General features: G+C 43.9%; 1 protein-coding gene across 1 annotated transcript in view; it reads right to left on the bottom strand.

Annotated features, from left to right (window-relative positions):
* ITGA9 (integrin subunit alpha 9) overlaps positions 1–16,187 on the bottom strand; it is a 496,852-nt gene that overhangs the window by 405,300 nt on the left and 75,365 nt on the right. Inside the window, exon 3 of the mRNA XM_063452059.1 lies at positions 1,002–1,108. Coding sequence (XP_063308129.1) covers positions 1,002–1,108 — 107 coding nt within the window. The remainder of the gene's footprint in view (positions 1–1,001; positions 1,109–16,187) is intronic.

Below are 16,187 nucleotides of genomic sequence, written 5' to 3'. Positions count from 1 at the left end.
TGTATTGGCCCCGTGATATTTGTATATTGCTATCATATCTCCTCTGAGTAGCCGTTTTCAAACTAAAGAGATTTTAATTTGTTAACCTCTCTTCATAACTAAAATGTTACATTCTTTTTTTTAATTTTGTAGCCAGCCTCTGCACTTTTTCTAATGCCATGTCTTACCATTGATTGATAAAGAGGCAAAATTATATTTTCATCCTGTTGTGTTTTTGATGTCAGGAGTGTACTGGTGCCTGCCAATGTAAGTAGTCAAATGGTTTTAGAATTCTTACTCTTTGGGTGCCGCCCTCTGCCTCCACTGCAGCTGAAAACCATAAGCTCAGAGGTAAGCTTGGCAGTGCAGGACTTAGCTCATTGGCTGGAAGTGATCAGATGAGGCTCTTAGCCTATGAACTGGCCCTGCACTGTAAGGCCTAGCTCAGGAGAACTAATGGAAGATTATAAGTAGGAGCTTCCATCTACCCTGCAAGCTGAGAGGAGGTGGGGAATGGTACTTGGCAAACCCCAGGTAAGTATCCAAGCAATTATAAGACTTTACGTCTACCTTAAAAGCACTCCTGGCATTATAACAACGACAGTGTGCTGTATTGGTTAGGAAATGTATTGCTTTTCTTTAACATAATGTTCTTTCATTTTATCTTAATATTGTGAGTGATGCACATCTAAGCCATGTTACATACATATTGTAATTTCAATATTCATTACATTTTATTTCCTTTGAAATAAACATCAGAAAAGTAAAATAGCATCAAACAAATTGTACAATTATACCAAAAGATAATTAATATTACGTCACATTATTAGGTATAGTGACCCAAAACAGAATTCCACTGATGTTAAACTCAAATGTTACTTTTTTTTTTTTTTTTTTTTTTTTAAACAAGACAAATGTATTCAATCACTCACAGGCCAAGCCATTACGTCTGCAATGTTTAGTTTCAGAATGATATAAACACACATAGTAATAATAACACAAAGGGCAATTCTAGGTCTTACCAGCACACTGCCATCAGCTTTGTTCTGTCTAGCCAAGCTAACCCCCATCCACTCTTCATCTCGGTCCTCTTTGCATGTCTTTCCACAGGGTGTCCCTCGGTGGTTTTCTAAGAGGAGGAAGAAATAACACTGAATTGTCAGATGGCACAACACCGTACAGAGACTGAGTTCCCACAAACTAAAAAGGACTGGCACTTCAAAGAAGATCTTAATTTATCACAGTGATGTCAGATCAAAAGAATTCCTAATTTATTTATTTATAAAAATATAAAGAATATATATATCTTAAATTATTTCAACATACACAATATTTTTTTATTTTTTTTTGTAAATCTTTATTATTGGTGCTTTTGTAATAATACATACATGGTCAAAGACGCCACAACAGCGTTTGCATTTGGTTCAATAACAGTTGAGTTGTTGTATTATGCGGGTCACAATCTCCTTTGCACAAAATTTTTATTTTTAAGACAGGGACTGTGTGTTCTAGTGAGGTATCTTGCTGTACCAGCGGTTAGTGAGGCGGGTATAGCTAGTGTTATCCCAAAGGGGCGCTTAAGCCCTGGTACAGGGTGTGAACTTATAAATCGCCTTGCCCTGTACACCGTTTAGGCTATGTTGGGTGTAGTAGCGAGTGAGGGACCAGGCGTCAGTGTTTCATCTGTGTTAGAATATACTATGATATGGAGCTTAGGCTTCTGTGCCTTTATAGGGTTAAGACTATGTCATTGCAAGGCTATTTTGTGAGGGTGCTCTTTGATATGTCATGCCTTGTAACCTTAGGCATTAAGGGGGGGTGAGTATCTTATTCTAGTGTATAAGTACCTTTCCATGGCGCTATGCGACTGTGTAACTGAGTAACTTTGCAAATGAAACCAAACAAGACAAACAACGGGAATGACATTACTGTTTAACTATCAGTATAGTCCGCATGGGTATCAGGACGTGGACCCGGGTGGGCAGCGGTTGGCACTGCGGCGTCGGTGGGTATTCCCAGCGTGGTCAGTAAGGCTGGGCCTTCTTTCAGAGTGGAAACCTTGTAGTGTTGGTCGTTCTTGGTCACCCACAGTGTTCTGGGGGTTGCCCATTTGTACGTGATTCCTGCTGTTTGCAGGGTGGCAGTAAGGGGTGGTAAGCTCTAGCGCCACAAGAGAGTGTCTCTGCTTAAGTCCTGGAAAAAGGTAAGTTGGTGCGTTTCGAAGTCGTATGGCGATTTTCCTTTGATGGCTGTCATGAGGGCAATTTTATCCGTCAAGGATTGGCATCTCAAGATGGTGTCGCGTGGGGCTGCTTTTGGTGCTTGCTGGGGTTTGGCTATGCGGCCACTAGGCACCTTATGAAGTGAGGCAATTCTCCCAGTGGCACCGCTTCTGCTACGCCCCTAATTTTAAAGTTTTTCCTCCTGCCCCTGTCGTCCGGTATGGAAATTTGTCTGCTGGTGGTAGCTTGTGCCGTTTGCATCTGAGTGACTGTGTTCTTAAGGGAGATGAGGTCTTGGCGAAGTTCTCTCACCTCCCGTTCTGCTGCTTGGGTGCGGGCCGACACCGTGTGTACCTCCGCCGCTAGCCCCTTCAGGTCAGCTTGCCACATCAGTTGTAGGTTCTGTTGGAGTCCGGTCAGCATGAGCTGAATGTCCTGCTCAGTTGCCAGTTGTGATTCAGTAGCGGTTTGTGCGTCTGCAGCGTCAGTGCTTGCCACGGACACGCTGTGTGTGGAGTCCCCTGCTTCTGACCTCTCCGGTGAGACCGCCTTAGCGGTTTGAGTCCATGCTGGAGGGGGGGATTGAAGCATGCTGTCTATGTCCCGGTGCAGTTTGGGAGCGCTCGAGGTTTGTTTGAGGGTTCTCCATCCCATTTCTTCTGGGGTGTAGAAGTCCTCCTCGGAGTATTGGGAGTTTGCCCCGAGCCACAACGGCAGCTCCCTGGACTGGAACTGGTTGCGTGTGCGGTAGGCCCCAGATCCTTTGGTGCGGCGTTTTGTGCCTGACGTCTGAAAGAAAGGCATCTGCGGGTGCCGCCGGGTGTCGGGAGTCAGTTCCTGTAGCTTTTGTTTTGCTATTGGTCCATTTGCGCGGTGTTTTTCGCTGGTTTGTGCGCTGGAGAATCGGAGCGGTGGTAAATGGCGACCGCCGCGTTGCTCCGCTAGCTCCGCCCCCAACAATAGGAGTATCACAGGATACCTAAAAACAGAAAACACACAACAAGATAGCGTGATCTGTTTAAAAAACATATAGTGGAGGGATGGGGTAGGAGTTCCACTCACATGACTCTGAGCCGTCCTGTATCATGTGCTCTACCGTGCCACAAAGGGCTAAAACGATCCAAATCCCCTAGTTTTCCAAAGAACTATATCATGGGTCTTATTAAGTATTAAAAACAAGCAGCAAACATATTTTAAAATGGGTACTAAGGTAGACTGGTGGTGAAGGTAAATAGTAAAGTACACAAATGGTTTCACTTACCACCCACTAGTAACCCAAACAAAATAAATATAAAGTGCATGTATGAAGAGCAAAGAGCAAAGAGAAAACAGCAAACGCGTTTCGGCAATGCAGCCTTCTTCTAGTGCTGATACTTCTATCTTCAACTGTCATTTTTATAATGGTGTACAGTTCATTGGTTTCATCTGCTTCCTATTTCCTGTACTCAAGATCTGCCGCAACTTCATTTCCAGCTCATCCTGATGACGTTGCGGGCTTGTGAAACGCACATTGGAACGCAACATTCAGAGTCCATCTTTATGACTTCATACTTATTGATATCCCGGTCACATATTTTGTTTAGACATTTTCACATTGTCACGATCCTCCATATTATTTATGGGTGTCCATTAAAAGTCAATGGATAAAAAGTGCAATTCCATTTAGTATATAAAACATGTTACAATATATCATACTAGGGAGAAAGAATGGGGGGGAAATATATATATATAAATAAGATTAAAAAGGCATAATACAAAGGCAATACAATACATAAGTAAAAACCATATATAGAAACCCTAATATATAAATAGAATCAACAAGACAAATCAATGGAGAGGATAAATAAAGCTAAATGAAAAATAGTATGTAAAAAAATATGTAAAAATAGTATATCCAAAAAAATAATAATATAAATATAAAAATGGTATACATAGATATAAAAATATATAAAGTGGTATATCTATAAAAAGTGTACAAATTCAAAATCTAGATTTAGACCACCTGGGAAGAGTGTATTTACATTAAAAATCCATTCACTCTCAACTCTTGCCAATTGTTTATATTTATCCTCTCCTTTCCAATGTTTCTGTCTTTTAAATACAACCATATACGATAATAGGGCGGGATTACTATTGTGCTTTTCAGCAAAATGAGCTGAAACACTATGTTTCATATACCCCCTCTGGATATTACCCATGTGTTCTTCTATTCTTTTTTTTTTAAATCCTAGTTGTCATCCTTATATACTGCAGTCCACAGGGGCCTCAGAGGAGGTATATGACATTAGAATATTGGCAAGTGAGAACTTGTTTAATCTTAAAACTCGTATTTGTAGAAAAAGAGATAAAATCCGTGTATTTCTGTTTTCTAAAATATGTTTTTTGACAAGCTGAACATGATCTACACAGGTAAAAAACCTTTTTCTAAACCAAAATGGTCTTTTGCTTTATGTGCTTTAGTATAACTTGATGTTAAAAAGGATCACTCTTTAAAATATACCAATGTTTATTTATATGTTTAATCTGCTTAAAATCTTCATTGTAGTCTAAAATTAAAGGACTATTTTTCTCTCCAGTTTCACAATTAACCTTTTTCTTATCAGTTAGCTTTATATCCATTATACATTCATCTATTTTCCCAGTGTTGTACTTTTTTTCTATTAATCTGGTTTTTAAAAATAATGATTGCACGTTGAAGACTTTTTTTATCACTACAATTCCTATAAACGCATGTTATTTGTCTTGTATTCTGAAGCCAGGGACTATAGTGGCAACTTGATGTATCAATATACCCGTTAACATCTAACTTTTTAAAAAAGGTTTTAGTTTTGATGTTATTCTGGTCTATATATTTCTAAATCTAAAAAGTGTATATTATTTCGACTAAACTCGCTTGTCAAATTTATACCCACATTATTTTGGTTTAGATATTTTAAAATCTCTTTTAGAGAATCTTCTTCCCCCTGCCAGATAAAAAAGATATCAATGAATCTGCGATAGAGAACTAGATTGACACCCAGCTATTTTGTTGGGACAGAATATATTTGTTTTCCCAATGTGCAATTGAATAAATTTGCATAGCTGGGTGTGAATCTAGTTCCCATCATAATTCCTTTTAAGTGTAACAAAATTGCCATCAATCAGAATTAATAAAAAAGTATCAATTTTATGATATCAAGAATAAAAACAGTTTGTTCTTCTTTAATATTAGTATTTGTATTTAAAAAAATATTTAACTGCTGAACATCCTAAATCATGCGATATATTCGTGTATAAACTAGTCACATTGCAAGTTACTAAGAAATAGTTTTCTTACTAAAAGTTGAGTAGAGTCTCTGAGGTAAGAGACTTGTAATTGTCTATCTACATACTCAGATAAATTACTGAGTAGGGAACCAATACTCATTTTTATTTAAGATACCCAGTGTTCTACCCTTATCCAATAGCACAGAGAAATCCTTTTTACTCTGGCCTACAGGTTCTTTAGTTATAGTTATTCTATCATTTAATTGGCGACAAATTTTGTTGACAGTATTTTACTTTACTTTGTATAACTATATCCCTGCCTTTATCGGTGGGTTTTATGACAATATTTTTGTCAGATTGTAGTTCTCTAATGGCAATCCTCTGCTTAAAATTAAGATTATTTCTAAATTTCTTTTGATTCATTTCTCTCACACCTTTAATTACCATTTGTTCGAATACCTTCATCTCACCGTTAATATATTGTTTGGGAAAAAAATGAGATTTCCCTTTTAAATCAGTATGGATAAAACCATTCTGTATGAGTTCATCCACTTTACCTTTTTCAGGAATTTTTTGTAAAAATTGTTGAAGACATAACGTACATATGAATTTATGGACGTCTAAAAAAAGTATTAAAAGGTTTATTAAAACATGAAGGAACAAACTTAAGACCTTTTCTTAAAACATCTATATGGGATTTATCTAAAACTTTATCAGTGAGATTAAAAATGCCTAGTGATTTAATATCCTTCCCTTCTTTCTTTCTCTCAAGGATTCTCCCTGATCTGACTCCTCTCCTACTTTTTTGCCAAGTCCTTTTTCATGGAGAGTTGGCAAGATCCCTTTTGGGTAAACTTCTCTCTAAAAAAGGGGAAGATTGTCTATTTCCGTTATATGCAGATAAATTATCTGAGAGGAGTCTATACCTATTAGGGTGGGCAAACATATTGAATGCTTCCATTCGATTCTCATTTTTCTTTTCATGTTGTATTTTTCTTGGAGGGGTCTTATCTCGCTTTTGTGGGAATTTATTAAAAATATTATTATTATAATATGGCCGATCTTTAGAATTATTGTTATGGCACCTTACATGACTGTAATCTTTCCGTAGGGCCTAAGGCCTTTTTGAACCACAAATTTGATTCTTAGAAGAAAATTTCTTTGAAAAGGAGCGCACCTGATTATGAGCATAATCATTTTTATCTCTTAAAAAAAAATTAGGGGTGTGGCCTGACTGCGGATCAAGCTGGATGCACGTGGCTAAAGCTCCGTCCTGTACCCGCCGCTAGAAACTAAATTGTGCGCATAAAACCATGACAAATCTGACCTAACCTAATCATGGATAAGAGGAATCTGAAGAAGCATCTTAAAAAGGGTCCAGAGACAGGAACGACAGTAGCCGACCTGTTCGCGGCCTCCAGAGCCGGCCCGGCACAGGCTCAAGATGGCAATGGAGACGGCTTGTCAGCCTCCAGCTCACCATGACAGGTGGACCCACCTGCTGAGCATCAGATATGGGAAACGCCGCAGATCCTGGTGGAGCTAGCCGTGGTAAAGACATACCTGGCGAACCAAATTAAAAAGTCCACAACTGTCTTACAGGGTGATATGCCGGGGGAGGGGTTGGGTGACGACGATAGCGACGTTTTGATGGTAAGACCATGCCGCTACAACTAACTTCCCTAAACGTCAAGGGCCTGAATTCCCCTTAGAAAAGGCGACTCGTGTTTCGGGAAGTGAAAAGATTACACCCGGACATTGCACTCTTACAAGAGACGCACATACCTAAACCAGTCAAGTTTTCCCTTCAGGACCATACCTATAACAGGTTAGTCCAGGCTAGGGCCCATAACAAACGTAATGGGGTGGCTATCCATAGTTGTCCCCTCCAGGTTACAGCCACTGATGTGGATGTGGACGGAAAGTACGTCGTACTTTCGGGCACCCCGTGCCCTCACACAGTACACATAATTAATGTTTATGCACTAAACACACTGGAAGCTAGCTTCTGGAGGTCCCTAGAAGATAAAATGTGTGTGCTCCCGCGTGGGATGCTTATACTGGGGGGAGACCTCAATGTGGTGCCATGTCCTGCCGTGGACAGGAACTCCCGAAGAGGACAGGTGCGGCCCCAGAGTAAACGTGTGCAAGACAAATCATTGCACAAATAATGTGAATGACAGGCCTAGTGGACATATGGAGGGCCCAACACCCAAGCGACATTGGCTATTCATTTTACTCAGCCCCACACCATACTTACTCGCAGATAGATCTCTTCCTGGTAAATAATGTCAGCGTAGCTAGGGTCATCAGCTCTAGTGTGGGATCCATCACCTGGTCAGATCACGCAGACGTTAACTTAACATTCGGAAACCTGGGGGTGGCTTAATGCATCCCTCCTCCACGACTTAACCATGGTGGACACGGTTAAAAAATACATAGCTGCCTACTTCACTACCAATGATAACCCTGATCTGACCCCGGGTACGATATGGGCAGAGCATAAGGTGGTCATAAGGGGCACACTTATTAGGCTAGCGACCCACAAAACAAAAAACACAGGAGTTAACGTGACTCATGGACTCTTTGCGGTCCCTAGAAACGAAACATAAAGCTGATCTGAATAGTAGATTACTGGACCGTATAGAGGCAGTGAGGCGATTAGTGTAGGGGTTGCTCTTAGGTGACGCGGCTCGTAACATCTTATTGTCCAAACTGACCTTTTACGAGAAAGCTATTAAAATGGACACTATGCCTGAGACAAGCTCAACAGCATATTACCTCCCTTAGACAGGCCCAACGGTTCCATCAAAACTAATCCAGCTGACATTGCCTTGGTTTTTACATATTTTTATAAATCCCTATATAACCACTCTCCAAAAGACCAACACCAACAAGGAGAAGGGGAAGACCTTACTAACACATTTATAGAAAATCTGGGATTACTTAAATTAACCCCAGAGTCGTTATTGCTCCTGGATTCGCAAATTACAAGCGACGAGGTAGACAGAGCAATATCAGGGTTTAAGGGCAATGAAGCCCCAGGCTGGACGGATTTGACAGCAGTTATTATAAAACCTTCCGGGAGGAGCTGATGCCCTAACTAGTGACCCTCTTTAATGACTTCTGGGATGGAGGCTTCCCAGACAGGGATATATGTCTCTGGCTAACATAGTTTTATTCCCGAAACCAGGCAAAGATCCACTGCTCCCTGAACATTACAGACCCATATCACTCATTAACCATGAAACTAAGATATTCGCCAAAATCCTGGCAGATACACTAAACCCCCTACTAGCACAACTAACGAATGGACTCTGAACGTTGCGTTTAAACGTGTGTTTCACAAGCCCGCGACGTCATCAGGATGAGCTGGAAATGAAGTCGCGTCAGATTGTGAGTACAGGAAATAGGAAGCAGATGAAACCAATGAACTGTAGATGGACACCATTATAAAAATGACAGTGGAAGACAGAAGTATCAGCACTAGAAGAAAGCTGCATTGCCAAAATGCGTTAACTGTTTGCTCTTCATACATGCATTTGTATATTTATTTTGTTTGGGTTACTAGTAGGTGGTAAGTGAAACCATTTGTGTACTTTACTATTGAACTTCACTACCACTCTACCTTCGTACCTATTTTAAAATATATTTGTTGCTTGTTTTTAATACTTAATAAGCCATATTTTGAGAAATACTGGAGACCCATCATACAGTTCTTTGGCAACCTTGGGGATTTAGATAATTTTAACACTTTGTGGCACAGTAGAGCGCATAATACAGAGCCTGGGATGGCTCTGAGCCATGTGAGTGGAACTCCTACCCCATCCCTCCACTCTATGTTTTTAAACAGGTCACACTATCTTGTTGTGTGTTTTCTGTTTTTAGGTATCCTGTGATACTCCTATTCAGAACATACGTTTGTATTTATATATTTTTTTCTGTGTCACAAGGTTTATTTTCCTTACTAGTATATACATTTTTTTCTCTTTACTGATGTCTTATTAAGTGTTCGGGGAAAACACGTCATATACTAGTTTGACACTTATTCACATTTTGAAGGGTCTTACACACTTCTTTGTTTTCACTAGATAAAATATTTGTGGCTTAACCCTCCTGATATGGAAAAAAAAAATATCTTCTATTATAACCTAACTAAACAATGCAGAAATGATAGGGTCTTTTCTTTTTATCTAACATTTGGAAAAAAGAATACTATATATATTCTTGAATCCTATTATATATTTATTTGGAGAATCCCCTACCGGATTTCTATTTTGGTGATTTATCTGTTAGTAAAAAAAAATTATATATTTTTTCTTCAATTAATCCATTGCTACTTTTCAACTGTAAGGTCTGAAGGACAGACATTAAAGCAGTTAATGCTTAATTAAGTTCTGCACAAGTGCTCTTATTAACACACTTATTAACTCCTGCACTGCATATGTGCTGTTGGCTAATCAGTGACTGGCACTTGTCATGTCAGCTTTGTATGTGCATTGGGCTAATATGACTTCCAATACAGCACTTTTTTCCATCTAGAACGCTGGCAGGTATGCGTAACATCCTTCTTGTTTCATGACTTTGATTTGGTATTTATTAGAAAAACTCTGGCCAATGATCTGCTTTGCTGGGGTGGTTAATATCAGCTGGACTTACCAGAGCCCAATGTTGTTATAATTGGAATAGCAGCAAAGTTACACCACAACTGCTATTTAGTAACTGGCCCACTGAAACCCTAGTATAGAGATAATTGGTTCTCTCTGTTATAATTAAACAAAGCAGATCTCATGTTCCCACTCTATGGCCTGTTAGATAGAGAGTAATAAAAAAGGAGGGTAGGAGATACCCAGTCTCCTGGTTCCAAGGGGTTATCCCCCATCTGACTACTGGGTAGTGTAGCGGAGAGCTGATTTCTCGCAGCTATTCCCCACTTTAGATCCAAGGAAGGCTCAGGAACAAGTCATTAGTAAATCCACAGCAGAGTTTCCAGCAGGTAAAAAGGTACAGCAAAATCCCCACAGCACTCCCAATAACTGGACGACACACAGTTTCAGGAGTAGAACTGACAATCGTTTATTCCAAGGTTTCTTATAAAGCCTGCTCCCATGCAAGGGAGGGAACTACAGTAATTAGGACAGTAACCAATACAGTGCTTGTTACCTCCCACACCTCTCCTCCCCTCAGAGTGAGTCATAATCCCCTTAACTTGTACAGTACTTTACCCCAAACCTGGATGTACCCCTAAACCATCACATATCCTTAATATTAGGGTACCGCTAGGTAGCCCTGATCTGGGTGAACATAATATCCAAAATTCACCCAGATCGGACCAGTGGTTCGGTAGTTACAGGAAGGTGAAGTTTGACCGACCGCACACGAGTTGGTATCCGAAAAGGGTTCCATGAGAATGGGCCCTGCGGTCGGTCTCCGTTCGGCAGTTAAAACAGACATTTATAATTGCCATCTATACTTAAATTCACCTAGATAGTGATTCCGTCATTCGGTACTTTGTTACTACCGAATAGGAATTCGTTAGGTCTCTCCGTTCGGCAGTTACGGAGCTCTGGAGGTCTCAGCGGTGTTTGGTTGTTTGAGTGTCCGATTTGAGTTCCAGACACTCGACGACCAAACACCGCTGAGATTTTCATGCGTAAGATGGCCGCCGCCACGTGTACGCATGCCGAATGGCGGCCACCCAGACACACTGTTAATGAGCCGGTTAACTTGCGGTTTGGAAAGAATGTGAACCTTAATTGCTGGCACACTTCTCTCCGGGGTGGTCTCTCCGTTCGGTAGTTTCCATAAGTATATAGTATGGATGGAAACTACCGAATAACATACAATTCACATATTAAATAGACGAATAGCAATTTCAACATAGGTAAAAATATAACGAATACAGTCACACAGGCATTTTGCAGGACAGGCTTACTGCATTCCGCTACACTGCTCCCCCTTGCCCACAAGCCGGCATACACAGCCTGATCCCACACGGATCGGCTTGGGGATGACCGGGGTGCTCACGGATCATTTCTCCAGATCAGTTTGTCGTGACAACCCGTCGGCGTTTCCATTTTGCTTACCCGGGCGATATTGAATGTTAAAGTCAAAAGGCTGCAGCGCCAAACTCCAGCGCAGCAGCCTGGCATTGTCCCCAGCCACCCGGTTCAGCCAGACTAACGGGTTGTGATCCGTGAGCAGAGAAAAAGCCTGTCCATACAAATAGGGTTGCAATTTCTTCAAGGCCCACACCACAGCCAGGCATTCCTTCTCGATGGCGGCGTAGCTTACTTCCCGGGGTAAAAGTTTGCGACTGATGTAAGCCACTGGATGTTCTCCGCCATCGGCCCCGACTTGGCTCAATACTGCCCCCAATCCAAACATAGAAGCGTCTGTGTGAACAAGAAAACGTTTAGTTGGATTGGGAGCGGCCAAGACAGGGGCATTAACAAGTGCATCTTTCAAGTGTTGGAATGCCTGCTCACACTCCGGGGTCCAGGTTACTTGGCGGGGAAGGTTTTTACGGGTCAGGTCAGTGAGGGGTTTGGCCAGGGCACTATAATTGGGAACAAACTTCCGGTAATACCCTGCTGTCCCTAGGAAGGCTAACACCTGGGTTTTAGTTTTCGGGGTAGGCCACTGTAATACCGCCTCTACTTTGGCTGGTTCCGGCTTTTGCTTACCACAGCCCACTCTGTGGCCCAGGTACTGTACCTCGGCCATCCCAATGCTACATTTAGCTGGTTTTAGGGTCAAACCAGCCTCCCTGATCCTGTCTAGAACCGCTCCTACATGGGCCAAGTGTTCCTGCCAGGTATCGCTAAATATGGCAATATCATAGAGATATGCGCAGGTATAGTCTTGGAACCCATCTAGGAGGCGGTCCACCATCCGCTGGAAGGTAGCCGGCGCATTTTTCATCCCAAACGGCATGACCTTAAATTGGTACAGGCCGAATGGGGTGACAAAGGCGGACTTAGGGATGGCGTCCGGGGCCAAGGGAATCTGCCAATACCCTTTACACAAATCAATAGTGGTAAGGTATTGACCCCTGGCCATCCGGTCCAGTAACTCATCTATCCTAGGCATCGGGTATGCGTCGGATACGGTCTTCTCATTCAATCGCCTGTAGTCCACGCAAAAGCGGGTCGTGCCGTCCCGCTTTGGTACGAGGACCACTGGAGAGGCCCAGGGACTATCTGAGGGCTCAATTACTTCTAACTGTATCATCTCCTCAATCTCTTTGCGCATATTCTCCCGGACCGCTTCAGGAATGCGGTACGGGGTCTGGCGCATGGGAAGTTGACCTGGGGTGTCTACTCGGTGGGTAGCCAGAGGGGTGTATTCAGGTACATTAGAAAAGGTCTCCTGCTTTTCTTGCAGTAGTTGTTGTACCTCGATACGCTCCTGTGGGCTCAACCGATCCCCCAATACAACTGCTCCTAAATCCCCAGCCAGCTGTCCGTCCTCTAACAGATCGGGGAGGGGTAGGCTGTCGCCTTCTTCAGAGGTGGGGGCGCAGATAGCTGTCACCTCCTCTGAACGTTCCTGGTAAGGCTTCAGCATGTTCACATGGATCATGCGTCGCCCCCCATTCCCTGTGCAGTGGCCAATTATATAAGTGGTGTCACATCGTTGTTCTACCACTTTATAAGGGCCTTGCCAGGCGGCCTGTAGCTTATCGTGTCGGACAGGTTTTAAAATTAAAACTTTCTGTCCGACCTGAAAGCTGCGGTCCCTGGCGCCCCTATCGTACCAGGTGCGCTGACGCGTCTGAGCTGCCTGTAGGTTTTCCTTTACCGTCTTGGTGAGTGCTTCCAGGCGATCTCGGAGGGCCAGCACATATGGTACAATAGGGGTACCGTCAGCACTACGGTCTCCCTCCCAGTGTTCCCTAATCAAGTCTAGGGGTCCCCTTACTCTCCTCCCGAATAGCAGTTCAAAGGGGGAGAATCCCGTAGATTCCTGCGGCACCTCCCTGTAAGCAAACAGTAAGTGCGGCAGGAATTTTTCCCAGTCTTGGTGAGTCTCTGCGAAGGTTCGGAGCATCTGTTTTAAGGTGCCATTGAACCGTTCGCAGAGCCCATTAGTCTGGGGGTGGTACGGAGCACTAATTATGGGCTTAATTTTACAGAACTTCCAGAGCTGTTGGGTGACCTCTGCCCTGAACTGAGTGCCCTGATCCGAGATGATCTCCCTGGGTAACCCCATCCGGGAGAAAATCTGCATTAGCGCCTCAGCCACCGTCTCTGCATGTATATTAGTTAAGGCTACCGCCTCGGGGTAGCGAGTGGCGTAGTCCACTACGGTCAAGATGTACCGTTTGCCCGATGGGCTAGGCTTCCGGAAGGGGCCTACAATATCTACGGCAACCCTATGAAATGGTTCCTCAATTATGGGTAGGGGGTGCAGCTTCGCCTTACGCTTATCCCCCTTCTTTCCTACCCTCTGGCACGTATCGCAGGTATTACAATACCTGCGCACCTCCTGGCTAATCCCTGGCCAGAAGAAACTTTGGGTCAGCCGATATCTGGTACGGCTGACCCCCAAATGTCCGGATAGCGGAATATCGTGCGCTATCCGGAGTAATTCGGTTCGGTACCTCTGAGGTACCACTAGCTGTCTTGCAGTAATGGGGTCTGACCCAGCTATCTCTTTACTCGTTTCCCGGTATAATAACTGTCTGTCCCATACAAATCTTTCCCCCTCCGCCCCCGGTTGGATAGAGGTGACCTTGTCTCGGAATACTTGTAAGGTAGGGTCAGTGATCACCTCGGCTACAAACTCGTCAGGAGGGGCCCAAGGGATACAGTCTAGGGAAGGGGAGGGATCTCTTACCTGGACCTCCGGCAGTGCGTTGTTGTGTTGGGTGCGGGCCTGTTGCCTGGTGACTACTGGGTGCGCTTCCTCAGTAGTTTGGGGTTCAAATGCGGAGGTGAGTTTGCCCAGATCATTCCCCAGGACCACCTCAGCAGGTAATTGCGGCATTAGTCCCACTTCCACATTCCCGAACCCCGCACCCCAATGCAAGTGTACCCTGGCTGTGTCTAGCCGATACACGGCTCCCCCTGCAACCCTGACAGCCACAGTCTTATTCAGTTTGGCCTTGTCAGAAACCAAATGACTTTGCACCAGGGTGATGGTGGCTCCCGAGTCTCTGAGCCCCTGCATAGGCTTCCCTTCCAGATACACGGTCTGCCTATGGTGCTGTCGATTATCCGCCTGTGCTTGTAAGGGGTTGGCCTCATGCAGCACTTCCCACTGTTCTACAGTTGTGACTGGAACGGCAGAGCTGTAGGGAAGTGGTACCTCGTCCTGGTAGTGATGCGCTGCTGCTCTCGGTGGTGGTGGTGGAGGCCCTGGTCGGATCCAGGTGTTGCGGTCTCTAGACTGTGGACACTCTCGCTGGAAATGTCCCCACTTCTGGCATCGGTGGCATTTCACAGAAGCAGGGGTGTGGTATCTCTGCTGCGCTGCTGCTGGTGCTGGTGGAGGAAGTTGTCTTGGTGGGGGTTGAGGGTTAGGAGAGAAGGAATTTCCCCCTAGTGGCCGCATGGCCGGTTTGGTACTCACTGCCTTGGTTTGTCTGCGAGCATCCATAAAGTCATCTGCCTTTTTGGCAGCCTCGGTGAGGGTGGTGGGGTTACGATCCCTCACCCATTCCTGTAGTTCTGAGGATATCCCCTCATAAAACTGCTCCAACAGCAGCATTTGTAACAAGTCCTCCATGGACCGCGCTTTACTCGACTGCATCCACCCAAGAGCTGCCCTTTCTAGTCGGCAAGCCCACTCTGCGTGTGAATCTTTGTCCGCCTTTTTCAATTCCCTGAAGCGCCTCCGGTATGCCTCTGGTGTTATTGCATACCGGGCCAGGATAATCTCTTTTACCCGGCTATAGTTCCTAATTTCAACATCTGGTACAGTGCGGTAGGCTTCAGCTGCCCTTCCTGACAGCCGTCCTGCTAATATGGGTACCCACTCTTCCCTTGGTATGTTATGCAGCGTACACAGTCTCTCAAAGTCTTGGAGGAAGGCATCTATATCCTCCTCTGCTTCTACATACGTTTTAAACGCTTGATAGGGAATTTTGGGCTTACCCTCTTGTGTCACAGCTCCTGCTGCACTTCTTTCTGGTGTTTGTGGTCTCCTGTTTCTCATCACAAACTCCTGCACCTCTGTCATTGTTTTAGAGATGATCTCTGTTGGTGGGTTTTCCCCATAAAAGGCCAGTCTGAATTGTAAATGCCTTTGGAACTCCTCCTGTTCTGTTTCAGGTCTTTGTTCCGTGGCCTGGACCTCTTCTGCTCTGTACTCTGCCATTACTTCGGTGATAAGCGTTGCTTTGGATTTGCTGCTGGCAGAAACACCTTTCGCTTCCAAAAGGTCTTTCAATGTGGTTCTCTTTAGCGTAGAAAGGTCAATCTCCATTAATCCTTGTTCCTCTGTGAGTCTGGATCCCAGCGCTGCCAACCAATGTAGCGGAGAGCTGATTTCTCGCAGCTATTCCCCACTTTAGATCCAAGGAAGGCTCATTAGTAAATCCACAGCAGAGTTTCCAGCAGGTAAAAAGGTACAGCAAAATCCCCACAGCACTCCCAATAACTGGACGACACACAGTTTCAGGAGTAGAACTGACAATCGTTTATTCCAAGGTTTCTTATAAAGCCTGCTCCCATGCAAGGGAGGGAACTACAGTAATTAGGACAGTAACCAATACAGTGCTTGTTACCTCCCACA

Source organism: Pelobates fuscus, chromosome 4 (assembly GCF_036172605.1).
Source record: "Pelobates fuscus isolate aPelFus1 chromosome 4, aPelFus1.pri, whole genome shotgun sequence".
Taxonomy (NCBI): Eukaryota; Metazoa; Chordata; class Amphibia; order Anura; family Pelobatidae; genus Pelobates; species Pelobates fuscus.
Note: the sequence above shows the minus strand (reverse complement) of the source record. Positions and strands in the feature narration are given on the sequence as shown.